A 17,791-nucleotide genomic window follows, 5' to 3' on the forward strand; every position below is an offset into this window, starting at 1 on the left:
CTGTACAGTGGAAAACCGCCTATACATTTGCCTATATTCTTGTGCATTGACCTGTATAAATTGACACAAAAGCAAATAAATTACACAAACACTTCAAAAGAAAAAGAAACAATTTATTACATTCTTAAAACCACATATAATGTATCCCATTGGACAACAATATACTGTATATCGAGCTGTGTGACTCTTGGACTAGTAATATACCTCTTGTACATTTTGTCATACAGGGAAAGAGAAGGGAGACAAACATTTTTTTGTTTGAAGTTTTCTTTCTTCAATTAAAAAAAAAAATAGATCACTGACTTTACAAGACGAAAGTGGAGACACGTAAAGAAAAAAAAAATGTGGAGAATAGACAAATAAATGAAAATCACAGCAAAAGAAACATTAAACCCAATAACGAAATTCATCCTGAACTCTAACTTATTTACTTTATTTATTTTTTGTAATCCTATGCATCTTAAATTTAAAGTTACAATATTAGGACAAACGGGAAGGGCTTTGACACTTTGTGAGTAACATTCACAAAAATAACTTACGTCCACAGTGATTATGGTTATGCGTTTCATCTTAGGTGCAAAGGTGTGAGGAGTACAAGGCTAAAAGACGACACTGGTAATAAAGGGACAGGAGATCACAGCTAGCTCCCTGAGCAGCAGGCAGCAGGTCCTTGGACTCTGCTCGACAACCATCGCCCATCGTAAGACATTTATCCCCATCTCTATGCTAAAATAGAACCTTTAGAACGTGTGTTATTTATGTACATCAAAAAATGTAAACAGTTATGGGTGACTTTTGTGTGACAGGCTTCTAACAAAAGATACAAATAGCTCAACAGATTAAATGAAGTCTTAACTGGCATTGAAGCCCAACTCAGGGGGGCAGCTGGTAGCTCTGTCTGGCCTTAGACTAGTGTCCAATGAGAACGAGGAAAAGTATAAGTGCTTCGTAATAAGACAAGTGTCGGGTTTGGGACTACAGGAGGAGAGAGGAACAGCAAATGTACAAAATAATACAGTTGCACCAACCAGCAAAGAAGGTTAATGATACATATTATGGACCATCGTTATCCCGGCATTTAACCACCTGAAACACTGTGAGTGAAGACAGTTTAGCTGTGTACTGACTGCTGGTTAGAAACAGGTGGGCAGTCCTGGTCTGTCCGCTTGTGTTATACAGTTCCTGAAGTCGTCAGTTGCCTTTTTGCATTCTCGTTTCCTTACTGTTTATCCTCTTGTCTTTTTAGGCAGAGGGGAGGGCGGAGGGACGGGACGCCACAGTGCAAACCGAAAGCTGACAGTTCAAATTCAAAACAATGTTTGTTTCGTTAAGTTCGAGAACACCGGCTCCGCTGCTGTGTTGCATCTGCAGCAAATGTCCAAACCGTCGCTTGGGGTGACGGCCGCGCCTTTGCCCGGTTGGGGTTGTTGGTTGCCGTGCAAACCTGAGAGTATTGTCAGGAGAGGAAAAATCATCCAGGCAAAAAAAATAAAATAAAAAAATTCCAGTCCAAATATCAGTTCTCCTCACGTATCCATCCGTTAAAAAAAAAAAATCCTCCTCTCACGTCTTGCTATCCTCTTCTCTCTCCCTCTCATGCCAAACGGAACTCACACATTCTAACTCTCTCCATACACTTATATACTATTATCTATTTACATTCTTATTTAAAATATTTCTTTTATAAATGTGTATATAAATTAAAGATAATTTCATCATGTCCTGTCACTAAGTGGCATTTACAAGGAAGGGGGTGCGTGGGACTGAGGTTTGTCATTGCATTACAAGAGCCTACAAAAAGGCAGCACCAAACACTGTCTAAATAAGTGAGTGAAACTGGTACTTAGCTTTTTGAGTTCAGCCGAAGTTGTGAGTCATGGAGAAAAACCCCCACAAATTTTGACTCATGATCTTGGTCCCTAAGTGATGGTCAGTACAAGGATGCTGTCTGTATGAATACGCGGACGTACCATACTGAGATGCATGAATATCGACTAAGAGCTGCAAGAACAGGGAGACTTGTTACTTGATGCAACTTTATACAAACGCTATTTGTAAAACTCTGTCTCGAAAGTGGCAGGGTTGTACATTCTCTGTTGTTTGTTTCTCGCTTGTGCACTGGTGCTTATTGATTTTTTTTTTTTTTTTTTTTTTTTTTTTTTTTTTTTTTGTGCTTATTGATGAGGTACATTCATAAATGGTTGGGTGATCCGCAGTGGATCACATGCTGAACATGTGTTAGAGCTTGCAGCTGTTACATGCTTAGTGGGCTGCTGTGGTATTATTATCATTATTATTATTACTACTACACCCATATGTGTGTTGTCAATGCTACAATATGCAGAGGACCGTGAGCATGTGTGGTCTGTAGTGTAAGGTGCTTTTGCCTGCTGGGAAAGTGGAGGACTACTTTGGGATCATGGGAGACGGAAAATTTAAAGTCCTGGATTGTCTCTTAACTGCTGGTTATGGATCTTAAAAATCCTTACCCTTCTCTGTCTCGCTCTCTTTTTTTTTTTTGCTACCCTACATCTTAATGCACTTTCTCTCTCTTTCTCTCTGTCTTTTGCCTAACTGCCTGTCTAGCTGTCAGTGGAGTCCGGCAGAGATATCTCGCTGCCAAACACTTCCCGGTACAGTGGTGGGAAACTGTAGGCTGTCTCTGGGTGGACCAAACGGAAAAACTCCAGTTTATCAATGTGGAGGTTACAGATGGACTTCATTACAGGCAGCCTGGACAGCATCTGTGGGGATGAAAAAAATACAAGGGTAAACATGTGAATGCGTAACTGTGCGTGTTTAAAAAGGGCAACGTTTGCTTAACCTTACATTGTCCAGTTTCTCGTCAGATGCGCCACTCTTTTGTAGACTGTGCTGCAGAGCCAGATAGACTTTCTCCTGGAGTTTCTGAACCTTCTGCCCTTCTGTCAGCCAGGGTCGGTCTACAGAGATGACATTTAGATATTAGCCACCTACAGTGTAGGTTCTAAAGATGAGATTTTAAACGAAAGCCTTGATAGAGATGTGAGGGCTAGCTGACACCATCCAATCGAATAGAAACATCAAGTGTCAGGATTTCTACACCTTCTCTCCCAGCCTGATACTGTATATATCCCCAGGAAACGATAAATAAGGTAGATTAAAGCTTCATTTATGCAATTATGTCATGAAACTGATCTACGCTTTTGTCATCCGAGCAACCCACAAATGTGATGCTGAAGCTGATACACGGATGCATGAAACCAAATTAAGGTTTTTTACTGCAAGTTAGCTTAATAATCAGTATTGCATTTAGAATAAACATCTAAAGCAAAACTAATACATGAATGTAAGTGTAACCTGTTTTCTGATTATCACTATTATTTTGCAGTCAAATGTGTAGCTCTTCTCAAGCTTGTTTGCTTTTATAAGTGTGTATGAGCGACAAGGAGATGTGCATGAAAGATAATCACCCGGCGTTAGAAGGACAGCAGCGCTAAAGAGAGCCATCTCGTCGTCGGACAGCTGTAGACGGCAGAGTCCTTTCCCCAGGTCAAACACTGCACTGACGAGATCATCACAGCCTGCACACATGCATTGTGTTTGATAAGTTAATTGTCAGAAATAATAATTATAAAGGTAGCACTGCTTAGAGAAACAGGACATGCATAGAGATTGAAGATCTCGGTCTCTCTTCCTGATTTGGAAATTTCATAACAGTTAAATGAGCTGCTTTCTTACTCAGATTACTGTGTATCTGATTTCTTAGAAGTATTTAAGAAAAGGGAAAATCCTTCCCCACTGACCAATCTGTCTTTTAAAATGAGACCTGAGCAGCATTCCTTTAAATGAGTTTAAATGTTTTTAAAGCTGATTTTTCTTCTGTTAGAGCGCACCGGTGATATCGCAGAGGCAAAAATGAGGCAAAAACTGGAAAATCCATCTGCAGGGTTTCAATTAGCCCTAATTAACGTTAATATCTGTTCTCGTTGTGACGAACTGCTGCTGATAAGAATAAAAGAGAAATAACTATCTTAGAGAAAAAGCATTACAGTGACATTTATGACTGTTATGTCATTTATAATAATGATTTGTGTTGATCAATGTAGGGTTTAGGTAACAGGTATAGAGGTGTTGGCTGTATTTCTTACAGTGGGATCACTGGCAGTTTTGAATGCACTAATGGTAGATTTGCATATTGCATTTAGAACAGATGTTTGATTATAAACCTTGCATAAAGAAAAAGAAATGTGATATTTACGACATTTATTGTATTGTTTTTAATGCTCTGATACTCACCTAGTGCTTTGAAGAACTGAGCTGAAGCAAATTTTCCATTGAAGAAAATGGTGTTGTTGCTGCTGTTGAACGCTTGGCACATACGTATAAGGAGGACCTCCAGGCAACCTAAAAACGGAGCCACAGATAGAGCAAAAAAGATGGAGACAGAAGAAAGAAGGAGGGGAGGATAGAAAAAGCCCAAGATACTCCAACACGTACAAAACAAACAACAAGATGTAAGCAATTTTGACCCAGATTGAAGGACGGCATATATAAGACATTTTTGAACAGTTTTAAAGTGTTTTAAAAAGTTCAAAACATTTACAGAAATGCATTGTCAGATATATGCAGGTATTCAGGTAACATAAAATTATGTTTTGGGTTTTTTTCCCACCAGGATTGCGCAATTTGATGTGTTCGGTACAGTGTTCAGATCAGGAGCGTATAGTTTATTCAAACAAACGAACGGGTAGTTAAAACAAAAGGGAAAGGTAGAGTTGGAGACAAAAAAAAACAAAGCAGAAGGAATCACAGTTAGCAAGTTTCAGCCTTTGTTTACTTACGAAGAACAAACTCAGTGAACAGAGTATTTGCGCTTTCATAGACTGTGCACTAACCTGCTTTCAGCAAAATGATCTGATCGTTCTGACACAGATCCATGAAGCCTGCAATACGTTTGGCAAACTCCACAACGTATTGGATTGCGTTGGTAATGTGGTGTGCACACTGCTGCCACATCCACTCAGCAGACTGAAAAGCAAAGTGTGCAAGAAAGAAGAGATTTAAGTTCTAAAAGTTCATCAATGTCACAATGATAATGTGATGGACAGCATCCTGATGCCTAGCCTCCCATTAAAAAGAAATACGATCATTGATGCCCAAATATTAATATAGATGTAAATAGTTTTGTTTTTCTGTTAAGTATAGAAAAACTTGCATATTACAGTACATCTTATGGACACATGTGTCTTTCTAATTTTCCGACTGACTCAAAAAAACCACAATATGGATGTTCATGGTTAAGAACATGCCAAGCAATAGTGTGGCTTACTGTGAGTTTTAGATGAGGACTGGAGGTGTATGCCACTGAAGAATAAGCTCCATCATGCTTTGACTATATAACCCATGCTCACTAATAGGATCAGTCTTCTTGGTTTAGGTCTTTTTTTCCTTTTCCTTATGATCCTCAGGAGGGCACGTGCGGATTATTTACCTTGTTCTGAAAAGTACGCATTTCTTCAGGTGTATATTGTACATAGTTGAATCTCTTCATATCTTCGGCGCTGTACTGACACGTTTCCAAGTGCGACTTAACAATACTCTGAGTGATGTGCTCTGTAAGACAAAACAGGTATATACACACACAATCAGTGCTGTTTATTTGCGGTAGCACCGATTTTGCGCTTTGGAAAGACAGCATTGAGCTCAGCAGAGTTACAGTGTAACACTGGTATTGTTTACACATCTACAGACCATGGCCATGTGACCTTGAATTACTAGATGCTTTGCACCACTCTGCTGTTACTGCTGACTGACCCTGACAGGAGTGTTAATGGCTCATTTCCTCACCTTATTTCCACAGCCGTTTGTCATTTTACCACCTCCTGCATTTATTATTCACAAGTGGTTTTTTTGGTTGATTTAAAAGTTCAAAAACCAAAACCCCATTTAATTCCTCACAGTCTGTTGTTGCAACACCTGTAAAGTGAAATGTGTTCACGCTCAAGATCTCCAGAGACCCGAAACACACCCATCCCTTCATCTGTTGCCGTTTTTGGAGAGATGATGTACTATATAGTTTGACTATTATTATTTTTTTGTGTTCTTTATAAAACTTGCCAACGTTCTTTGCTTTTAGATTTAGCATGTATGACTCAGATTCCTTTTATTAAATCAACCTTTTGATGAACCATGTCCTTGTCCTTGAATTGAATATGATTTCTTTTTTTGCTGTTAACTCTTTTTTCATGTAGTATATTATACTTATTGCTCAACCCTTTTGCTTGTTGACAAAGAAATACTTTTAGCATTTCACTGTAAATTCTCAAAGCAAAGCCTGCATATTTTACTTGAAATAATGATCCAGACTGACTCTGCTTTGCTTAACCAGAATCAGTCATAAGCTTCACGAACCATTAAGAGTGACTATGTCAAACGGCTGAAAGAAATATTAACGTTGCATGAAAAGCATGCACTAGGAAAATACGGACTTCTAAATCACTCTTCTCTTTTATTATATCCTGTCAAATAAAGTCCTGTTACACATCAGCCACCGCTATTTGACATTTTGAGGTACTCCTGTACACACGGGTTTACGGGTGAAGAACAAGAACTTTTTTTTTGTTGTTTATTATATTAAGCACTCACCAAGGTCTGTTATTGAGCAGTCATCAGGCAGCTGGTCCAGCAGTGCATGTGTGTGTCCCAGAAGCGAATGTGTGTGAGAGTGCAGGAGCTGGATGCCATTACTGTCCGCGCCATCCAGCATGGTCTGCTGTGGGGAATTCTGATTGGACATAGACGAGGAAGTGGAAGAAGAAGACGATGAGTTGGAGGTGTTCCCGGCACTGGCTCCTCCGCCTCCGAGCAGCTCCAGGCTGCAGTATTCGCTGGCCTCCTCGGGTGTCAACGGCAGGTCAAACAGATCAGGCAGCGCGGCGATGTCATCCAGGTCACTGAGGGTGGAGCTGGAGCCGCCGCTGCTGTAGGACCTGCTCAAACCCTCTTCGCCATCTTCCCCACCGCTGCCACAGACTCCATCTTCCCTGGGTAAGGACAGAGTGGCAGAGCCCCCGCTTCCAGACCCCACACACTCTTGAGACTTCTGGTGCTTCTGAACCTCAGCGTAGAGGCTGTCGCGCTGCTTCTTTGACATACGGCCAAACTTCACCGCTGCAAAACAGAAATACTTTCATTATAGTAGACAAACAAATACATTTTATTTATTAAATGTACAGTATGTGATTGACTGTCACGTTTAAGCTAAGATACAGATAAAGATTATTTTATGTTGCTGCACAGTGAAAATGGAGTTCAACCCATTCATTCCACAGAATAAAATAAGTATAATATAAAATAGCAAATATAAAAGCTTAAATAAAGTTCTGCTGAAAAGATAAAAGGATATTGCACTTTCAAATTTTTTTTTAGGTTAATTCAAGAGCTTGTGTAAACATTTCTTCCTCAGTCTAATTGTAGGATATCTTACCTCACTTTGAATCCCCTATTTCTATATATGAGCACTGTATTACCCAGCCCTGGGTAGCAGACACATAATATTTGTCTTCTTTCTGCAGCCCACAGAACAGGTCTATATGTGACCAACCCTCTTACAACAGCTGATCTCGATCTTTAGTGGTGAGGTCTTCAAATTCCTCTGGCATCAGCTTTGAAACCGATGACACCCACACGCCTTACGTGTCACTGAATACACACATATCTCTTTACTTCCCTTATTTAAGCAAGTCTCAGATTAACCAAATAGGTTGTGATAACTGTTAAAAGTTTAAAGACTGAGGAAGTTGGTAAGGTGGATAAAGTGCGTGGTTTTTGCGTGTATTTTGTTTTTTACCATCTCGGCTCATGCCCAAAGCCAGACATTTCTGTAGGCGGCAGTGCTGGCAGCGGTTACGGTTGGTTCGGTCAATCAGGCAGTTCCTCTGACGGGAACAAGAGTACATGGCATTGTTCTGCTGGCTGCGACGGAAGAAACCCTAAACACACACAAGAAGACAAAATACAGACACTGCGAATGAGATGCAAACGTTCGATAAAACAGCTCGGTTAAAGTGAGATTTGATACCAAGGCGTTACTCTGGGCTCACCTTGCAGCCTTCACAGGTGATGACTCCGTAGTGGATTCCTGAGGACTTGTCCCCGCAGATCTTACAGGGGATGACCTCGATCTGAGCTGCATTGATGAAAAGAAACATGGAGGAGAGGTCAGAAAACTGCTCCTTAATGTGTCTCAAAATTAAGAGGAAAGCCGTGCTTCACATTAGGCTTTCAGACTACATATTCAGTCATACTTTGGCTTTAACATCCAAACACACAACACAAAAACAGGAAGAAAAATATTTAGTAAGACTTGCAAAAATAGTTTCATACAAGTCCATATTTGGCAAAGAAATGCTGTTTTGCGCTGGCTTTCCTTTCTCCTAAATAAGGAGTCCAACATCTGTTGTCCACACAGCCCTACAACTGTTCAAAATCTGGAAAAGTTTTAGTTTCACTCCCAAATTCAATCAGCTTAATACAATTAAAGCTATTCCTACATCTCTGTTCCCTGAGCCAGGCACAAATTTAGCCTTTAGACCGCGCTATCCCGATTTCTCTCCCAAACGCACCACTTTTACGCCTTCTGATCTCTGAACTTCTTTGTGTTGTAAACTGCTCAGTACACCATATGATTAACTGAAAACAATGCACCTCAGGCCTTTTCATTGGTATTGGTAAGAAATTATTACCGTATTTTGACGTTGACCCAGACCACTCAAAAACACATCTTGTAATTAGTCCACTGAGTGATCTCCACTATGTAGCACTGGCATCGATTATTTGTTTAATGTCAACAACCCCATAAACAAACCGTCCCGCAATTAGCACACAGTGTATATGAGAACTTGCCATAAACTGTGTTTGTCTGCGCCCTGTAAATGGCCCCCATGAGGCAACAGAGTTCACAACCACATATGAAATCACATGACACTTGCACATATGACACATACACAAAGACTCGTTCTCTTTAGGTCGCGGTAGAGACGACAAGCTCTATATCATATGATAGTTACAGCAGAGGTTTTCTGCCTGTACTATCCTAGATTGATTTACAAAATCACCCTTTGTGCCGCGAGGATCACGTATGGAAAAGCACTTAGGGATTGAGAAGGAATTGTTGCACTCTTAGGTACTGGAAAACACAACTTTCCACTTCTTTTTCTAATGACACAGTCGGCTGTCTCTTCTCTAAAACTGTTGACTGAAATACTCCAACTGATCAAGGCAGCTGCAGACATGCAATGGAAAAATATCACCCTCCCTCCCTCCCTTCCTTCTTCTCTTTCTCTCAGGTTCCCCTCCACCCCTCCCTCATCTCACGATTATATAACTCCTGTCTGTGAGCATTCCTAACAACACTCATTCAGCACGCTCACTCTAGCAACACTGACAACCCGCCCTGCTCAGCCTCTCTTTCTCCCACTGGCTGAGCTGCATTAGCAGCTTCTTGGTATTGGCTGAGTCATACGTCACTCGGGCGATGTAGCCTGTCAGCCCATGTGGACGGTCTGTCCTACTGACACACTTTCCCACTGCAGGGGGAGAGGGAGGCGAGCGCGATCCCGGCGCTGCGGAGCAGTTTTAAGGTGGAGCTGAACAATGCTCAGACTTCACCATAAAACATTTCCCTGAAGGCTTGTGGCCTGCATTAGCAAACTGGCTTGGTTACATAACAGCCAAATTTAACAAGAAAGGCAACGATAGCAGGCCTAGACAAACTGCACATTACCTAATATCCAACACAGGCCTTCACAGTTTTCTCCTACTTCTGTATAGATTAATTAGGGCTTCACCTTGCTTTTATATTAAAGATAAACTACATTTGCTAGAACTGTGACTGCCCTCTCTTCCTGTCCCTGGCTGCTGTCCATGCAAACCATACCATTTCTGAACTTGAATGTCAGTTATTCAGCCCCCACTCCTCTCCCAGGTCTTTGACATTGAGCTTCTGCTTCTATTCCTGTCCTGTGCTGAGAGCCAGAATAACACAGATGCCCAGCCAGCCACCCCTGTTGCTACAACCACACATACATACTTTCATGGGCCTCTTTTCTGAATCTGTGCAGACATCCAAGAAAAACCAGAGACAGAAACAGATGCATCTACTCTGTTCCCCTGTTTTAAAGTCGCTCTGAATAAGGAACAGCCATGCAGTTAAACTGATTAGATAGAAAACAAAATCTATACAGAAAATTAAGAGGTATGCCTTAAAAAAGAAGCAGTCAGTGGCAAAATAGATTTTCAAATAGCAGCTATTTTAATTACCGGTTAACTTTCTTCTGATTGGCTGGTTAATGTTTGACGTAAAAACACCACTAGTGATAGGATGGTGAAAAATGCCCCCTCAAATTGACGCATTTAGATTTTGGACCAACACTGTAAAAGTATTATTTTAACCATTATTAAAGACTATGAAGCCCATGCATGTATTAGAAGCCATTTTGTCCTAATTTTTGCAGACTTTTGTGCCTTTAGTGATTAAGGGATATTCAGATGTCAGATATTTGGCTAATCTTTACAGAATTATTGCTGTTAGCTAACTACCTGATAAAAATTCAGCTGCTTGAAATGCTGATAGCGACACAGCAACAGTGGCCACACTAAACTGCAAAAAAACCCAAACATGTACCTTTAACCCTGAAAACTAGTCTGAAGTATGTGACCTTTAGCACTCTTCAGACAGCCAGCTCTCCAAAAGGATCAAGGTAGTTCTTCTTCTCGCTAACATAGCTCATATATCCTGTAGCTTTATTACTGGGTGACACATTAACTTAGTAACAAATGATGAGAAATGACGCAAATGGCAAACGCAGAGTATTGTTTGAGTACGGCAGGTGTTTCGTCTGTAGGACTTTGGCGCACCCAAACCTTTTGCACAAAATAAACAGGGAACAGGCTCTTTAACGGTTCAGGCAAACACGTTGGCCTCACAGTGTTTATCAGGCAGCTAAATGTGTAACCTTGTTATCTCTAAAGAGGCTAATTCACTAGGGGTGGGGTATGGAGAGGCAAAGACAGAAACAGGAAATAAAATCACTGACTTTGAGCTTCCAGCAGTTCACTTCTCTGCATCTAACGAGGAACAAGCAGTCAGTAATTCACCCAGGAGCCACCTGCCTTATGGGTCAAATGGTCAGTATGTCAGTGTGTCAGTAGCTTAATAAAAGAGAAAGCTGAATTTTTACCTTCCACATGTTCCCTGAGACATACGTGCAAGAACACACGCACACATGCCACTTCTCGATGATATAATCATAAAAACTAAATTATAAGGAGGACAATTTGTTTGTGTCGGTTTATTAAAAGGGTTAAAATAACAAGTGATACACTAAGATTGATCCTAGTCTTTATAAAAGGCGGCGTGCCTTTAATTCTTTGCTACCTACTCATAATGACTGGCAGAAAATACCTTCAACAAAAGGTGGAGGCCTTGTGCTGGAGCTCTATACTGTACATACTGGAAACACTGAAGTGCTTGTTGTATCATGCTTTCTAATTGGGTGTAGGCTTACAGTGTTTCACAGAGCTGTATAACAACAGTCCACTGTGACTGTTCCTTGTTGCATTGGAACTACATTACATTGGAACCGTCTTAAACAACCTATGTGCTCAATTATATCCCTGATATATATTTATATTTATTAACTCTCTTAGAATAATACAACTTAAAACACAAGAACTTGAGACTGCAGCATGCATTAAATTAACATATACAATCTGGCCACCCGTGCATTTAGCTTACTTTATTTAAAAAGATGCAAAAACAAGCAAGTGGAGGCCCAAGTTGAGGCCCCACTTGGGAGAGATTAGAACAGAGCTAAGAAAGTCACGGACTTCCTACACTGGCTGTCAGCTTATGACACGAGTCTTGTGATCTTTCACTGTCTGCTAGGTTATAAATAAGTGGAACACATTTTGTAGAAGTGCTGTCTAGTGCAGCAAACGAGGGGAAGTGTCAGAAGCCCAGACATCACAACAGGCCAGAGCCCATCTGCATGCCTAAACATTTGGAATGACTCAACACTCTGAAATCAAAACGATTCAAGATGGGATAAAATAGCAAAAAATGCTGATGTGCTTTTCCAGTGAGGACACGACAGGTTGTGTGACTAAACTACATTTTGAGTGCAGCCAACTAAGAAAGGGCTGTGGATTGTTTACATTTGAATATCCTGCCAGAAAGGGAAACTCCCTCCACCAGATACCCCCCTTCCCTACCTCCCCACCTCTCTATCTTTTAAGTACAAGAGAAAAAAAAAGATCTTTCTTCCCCTGCCAAAAAACCCCCAAACTCCTTGCAGGTAATCTCCTTTCCTGTACATGATAGATAGTAATCCTTGCTCTGGCCAAAACTCCCAAATTGCCAAACAAACAGATCCAACCATCAGAACACTATCAGCCTCTTTAAAACCGCTGTAATTGGAGGGGGTTGTCTTATATGCTGCCTCTTTCCAACAAGTAAAAAGATTTCATATGAAAGTGATTTGCATTTTTTGCAAATCTGAGGACTAGTTTGATTTCATGTGAAATCGTATCTATCTTTAGTATTTCATTATAAAAGCCCCTTCCCTTTATCACTTGGAGCTGCCCTCTTCCCAGGCCAAGTTCAAGTTCAGCCTGTGTCAGGGAGCGACACCGTGAACATCGAGCCTGTAATCGCACATGAAGCCGCACGTCCGGGCGGCACGACGCTTCCCGGAGCCGCTTCCCCTCCTTCCGCTGTGTGTGCTGTATAACGTTGGGTGACATAACTAGGTCAGTGGAACAGCCAGGTCCGTCTCCCTCTGTAGACTCACACAGTCGGCCATGCTGCCACAGCCACCGCATCACAACAATAACACAACTACACAAACTGCTGCTCAGATCCGTGTTGTAACATCAGCTGCAAAAAAAACAACAAAAAAAAAAACCCCACGAAAACACGCGCATTTGAAGGGCTCTTTTATTTTTCAAATATATGGAAATATTAACAAAATATATGGTTATAAGTTTACAAATTCAAGATTATGTCTTAATTTATAATTATTATGATGTTCGATTGCGTGATTATTGCTAAATGTGGCCTATTTAAGCTTTAGTTTAGCCGATTAGACACCTGATAAGGTCAAATAACATCTCGATTACATAATTCTAGTTTTGGTTAACAACATCCTCCTTCCACGCCCCTCCCTCTCCTCATTGCATAACCCCAACATGGACGCCCTGGCAAATTTTACAGGAGTCTCAGGTGAGATCGCGCTCACACTTCTAAGTTTTCTTATTTATTTATTTAAAAAGGTAGGTTTGTAAGGTCTGTCACTGCACAAGTTACAAAGCACAAATGCGCATGTGTGCATTTAGGACTTGGTCTGATGTTATCATAATAAGCAGATGCATAGGAAAAAAGAAAGAAAGAAAAGTAAACATGTATAACATTTAGCATTTGTCACGAGTGAACGCCATGCCTCCAGCGCTGCGTCCTTTAGCGTTTGGCGTGCAGCTCTGTGCGCCTATAATCCAGTCATGAGGGATTAACGCGAACTGAGAGGAAAACAGGCGCACTCCTAAATCCCTGTGTGCACACATGTGGCTGTTCCAGCCCGTACATAACCACAAAATACAAAGTTCACCCCCAAAAAACACACGCATTTATTGTGACATTTAAAAAAAAAAAAAGTAAACTTACCTCTCATTTTGGTGTTTTCTTATTTCTGGAAAGAACGACGAAGACTGGACTACATGGGTTTACTGTAAGTGACAGTGGGGAGAGAGGGGAATACGGCGCTGGAGCCAGAGTCAATTTACTCTGTAAATATTAACTTCGTCCCAGCTGCAGGCAGCTTTCGCAAACCACGGCAGGGGAAAGAAAAAAAAGCTATCCGAAACTCTTCTTTTTTATCGCTCGGTAAAGTCCGGGGAAAATAAAAGAGTGTACGAAGTCGCTTTGGTTCGCATCGTAACTGTCTCCGCGCACTGGTGAATAGATTTGGATCAACTTTTTTTTTTCCTCCTTCTTCTTGACAGAATAGTCCCACGGTGGAAGAGCGGTGCTCGGACCCCCCCTTTTTGCCTCTGTGACTTCTCCGCCTGCTTTCCTCTCAGTCTACCCTGCTAACCTACTTTCTCCAAGCGTGGACTCTCACATGATCTCACTGCCGACAGCTCCTCTCTCAGCTCTCGCGGGGACGCGCAGTCGGGAGCGCGTTTAAGGTGGCTTGGCGTTTGATTCACTAGTTGTTTCACCCCCCCCACCCCGACTCCTGACAGCACACAGTTATAGTGTGAGAAATAAATATTATTACCATCCAGCAGGGAAAAGGAAGGCAATTAAACCTGCAGTCAGTTCTGCTTTAACACACTGTTTCCCCTCATTTAAGACATAATTTACTGTAACAGCACAGGTTGGGACCTATAAATCAATGTAAATTTAATACCTGTCTAATCAGGCTCTTGCTGAAGATGTAAACAAGCGTCATGATGCTATCAAAAGGCTGTTGTTTACCAGAGAGTACTCCCCCCCTACACACACACACCATTTGTTGCATATTTTCCAGATTTGCATTAATGGTGTATGGAAATGTGGCCTCAATGAAATGCAAAAATGAAAGGCTCAAAATGAATATTTCTCCTGGAAACAAGCTTGACATTCAAGCTGATAAACTAATAATCAGTTGGGTGCTCATTGAAGAATAAAGTAAGTGACTCCAGCTCCTCAAATATTGGTTTCACGGTTTAAAGCATGAATAAAATCGCGCTATTTCTCCACTGACTCAACTTTTCCTAATTGTACAATGCCTCTTCTATTCAGCCTCTGTGCTTATGTCACCTTTTGCAGTTCTCGTCCCATTCCTGAACATTTATGAGCGACCTTTCTCCTCAAAGAGAGGGGGGGAGAGGGGGGGGGGGGGGGGACAGAGGGGTAAAGTGGATTTAGATTATTGTGACAAGGACTGATAGACTTTGTGGGTCTGTAAAGTATTTATTTCAGCTTGTGCACTCAGATGAGCTTTGTTCCTCAGTGGTGTTCATCTGGATTTGGAAGAATAGATGGGAAAATATTCCTGGCTGTTTTCCCGGTGATTGCTCACCATCTCTCAGTGTATTCTCGGTGGAACTGAGCAAAGTTTAGACTCAGTAACCTCAGGTTTGCTTTGCAAAAGTCTGGTTCCTGTTTCGTGTTCATATTTCTGCACTGCACATGCAAGGGCATGCAATAGAAACCCTGTTATCGCATTTGCGTCTCATTTATTTAATCTCACTATCATGTCTCAACATCGCAACAATTTTTGTTGCAGATGCATGTGTTATTCTGTTGCTCTTGTGAATTGTTTGTTTTCATGGATTCTTTGTGTGGTTGTTATAGCAAATCTCTGTCTTTAACTGATTAATAACAATAAAAGGGATTTGAACTCTGATGAATATGTGTGCTTGGGAAAGTATGAGCCTGTGGGTGTTAATGAGGATCTGGGAGGGTAGAGGGGCAGGAGGAGTGTGTGTGTGTTTTGCTGTAGCGGGTGGCCTTATGATGCAATGCGCTGGCATCACTGTTATGAAACAGCATGAAGGCAGAGATTACTCAAACTAGGTTAGTGGAGCAGCTGAGCACAGAACACCTACAGCAACAGATTTTTTTTATTTTGTTTCCTTGCTTTCCTCTATACACAGACACACACGCACAAACACACACATACAGATGTCCAGAGTCATTTATTTTTTCCTCCAGAGATCCTTTTCCTCTTCCCCTTCCTTGTTTTTCGTATGTTATCTTTTTTATTTATACACTTCCTTGTACTCATCGGTATCAGCCAGCGTGAAATAAATTCAAACTCCTCAGTATTTTTAATCCTTCACTCACGATAAATATCCTCTTCTTTGTGGCACAGTTTTTCTTTTTTCGTGTTTTTCATCGTGCGTGCATCTCCTCCGAAGCCCCCCTGTTCTGTGTTTCCCTTGACAACCGCAGCAACACTTTGACCTTAGCTCTTATGTAACGGCTGTGCTGCTCAGTTAGACAGCAGAGGAAGCAGAAAGAGAGACAAAAAGAGGGAGAGAGAGGGAGTTAGTGGGAGGCGAAGGGGGGCTTCGGCATTGGCTCTTATGTGGCAGACATTTTGTTGATAAAGTAAGAGGTGAAGAGGGAAGAGGCACGGAAGAAGAAGAAGAGCTTAGAGCTGGAGAAGACTTTGGAAGGTTGCCAGGAGAAGCATAACAGGATGAGGGAGCAGATGGGGAGGCCGGCAGAAGTCATATATAAATGGATGGATATTTATATCAGAGAGGTATAGAAAGGAGGTATGCAGAAAAATTGGCTCTCTGAGATGAAACAGGCTGTGAAAGAGCCCTTTGAATAATGTGTATAAGAACGTGTAGGATGGGGAACTGTAGCTAAACACATGGAAAAGCACAGTGTAGCTGCTTTTAGTTCAGAGTAATTGATTTTTCACATTTTTCCACCACCTACTGAATCTGCGCTTGCCACTGAATCTTTGAATCTCAGGCAAGCAAGCCTTTTTTGTCATACACAAGGTCTTGTTGTGAGGAATGGAATAAGGTTTCTCCTGACTGCCATCAAAGCCGGTATAACCTCGTGCCTGCCCAGGGTTGAATTTAAAGTCCTCTCACATCAAAGAGTCTTTGTAGGGACGAGGGACCAACTGTAACTGATTGGCTGCACATGGTTTCAATGGGGCCCCATGGGCGATCTCGCTCTCTTTCTCTCTCCTTGTGTTGCGGCATCACCTCCCGTCGTTCGCATCTAGCTCCTCATACACATTTATATGCAAACAGGGGTCAGTTTAACCAACATTTTTCATGCACCACATTCACCGTTTCATGCCCTTTCATTTCCTAATTTGTACAGAAATGCTTTCACCCTCAAGAAGGTTGAAATTTAAACACACACACATGCACACACTCAGTGTGTGCTGGGCTGTGCCAGTCAGTTGGCTGGGATTATTTCAGGTTCTGAGCTGTAATCCCTACTTCCCTCATTCAGTTAAGCTCCCTGTTTTCTTCTGTTTCGAGGCTCCGTTAATCCCCCCTCCCCTCCGCTCTAAAAAGCCACTGCTCTGTAATCTGGACTGTGAGCTTTGCTGCGTCACTAGGTCAATGTGTCAGAGAGAGTGCAAGCGCTGTTCTCTCCTGTCACAATCTACTTTTTTCTCCATGTTTCATACATATCATTCTCAGTTCTTTTTTTTCATCCTTTCAGCTCCTGTTACAGCTTTACACGTGTGCACCTGCTTCATTTCGCTCCTAGTTTCCCCTTATCGTTTTCATTTTTCATGTACTGCACAACTTCACAGTTTGATAAAGGCTGAGGGATGAATAGTGCGAGTTCAATCATGGGTCACAAGGTACAGATTATCTCACCGAGCACTTCCTCAGCACTCCCTGGACTTGCATGCATCGTAATAGGAGCTCAGGCATGCTGTTTATAGTAGTGTTTTTGGCCTGTATAATAATCAGTTACAATAAAAAAAAAATTCAGTATCTGATTTGAAGGTCTAGCATCAACGGCACAAGGCTTGTAGCATACAAAGCCGCATTTGAAAACCAAAACGTGACAACATATCTCCAGTGACATTTTGATGCATATTGATGCAGCAGAATGTTCGGTTTTGATCATATTGTCACGTTACGCTTGATAGACCAAGATAATGGATGGGTAGGCTGGTGGTCTGCTTTGGCGTAGCTTTCTCTTCATATCTGTCTGTGGCTGGTTCTAAGTAGAGGCCCTCTTCGCTGCACTTTCCTGTGGTGTGCTGCAAGGTTT

General features: G+C 41.6%; 1 protein-coding gene across 2 annotated transcripts; it reads right to left on the reverse strand.

Moving 5' to 3' along the window:
• Positions 1-92: 92 nt before the first annotated feature.
• Positions 93-14,187, reverse strand: LOC146687884 (nuclear receptor ROR-beta-like). Of its 2 annotated transcripts, XM_085438342.1 has the most exons (10): positions 13,703-14,187; positions 8,085-8,170; positions 7,832-7,973; positions 6,628-7,152; positions 5,474-5,595; positions 4,878-5,010; positions 4,279-4,386; positions 3,453-3,563; positions 2,830-2,942; positions 93-2,744 (listed from the first exon to the last, which is right to left on the reverse strand). In XM_085438342.1, the coding sequence occupies exons 1-10, from the start codon at positions 13,707-13,709 to the stop codon at positions 2,583-2,585; spliced, it is 1,509 nt and encodes a 502-aa protein (XP_085294468.1). In that variant the 5' UTR covers positions 13,710-14,187; the 3' UTR covers positions 93-2,582. The 2 variants fall into 2 exon arrangements, with proteins under 2 accessions (XP_085294468.1, XP_085294467.1); XM_085438341.1 differs by lacking the exon at positions 13,703-14,187 and having other exon boundaries at positions 8,085-8,207.
• Between the last annotated feature and the right edge of the window lie 3,604 nt (positions 14,188-17,791).

Source organism: Copadichromis virginalis, linkage group LG18 (assembly GCF_057382275.1).
Source record: "Copadichromis virginalis isolate Kocher_CV1m ecotype Utaka linkage group LG18, C_Virginalis_male_GT1.1, whole genome shotgun sequence".
In the NCBI taxonomy this organism is placed as follows: domain Eukaryota; kingdom Metazoa; phylum Chordata; class Actinopteri; order Cichliformes; family Cichlidae; genus Copadichromis; species Copadichromis virginalis.

What these genes read in the sequence shown, in the direction of transcription:
- LOC146687884 (XM_085438341.1), bottom strand. Translation starts at nt 8,192, where the DNA reads ATGTTTCTTTTCATCAATGCAGCTCAGATCGAGGTCATCCCCTGTAAG. An exon ending in TCACCTGTGAAGGCTGCAAG is followed by an intron (nt 7,974 to 8,084) that starts GTGAGCCCAGAG and finishes GTGTGTGTTTAG; the next exon opens with GGTTTCTTCCGTCGCAGCCA. An exon ending in TTTGGGCATGAGCCGAGATG is followed by an intron (nt 7,153 to 7,831) that starts GTAAAAAACAAA and finishes TCTGTTTTGCAG; the next exon opens with CGGTGAAGTTTGGCCGTATG.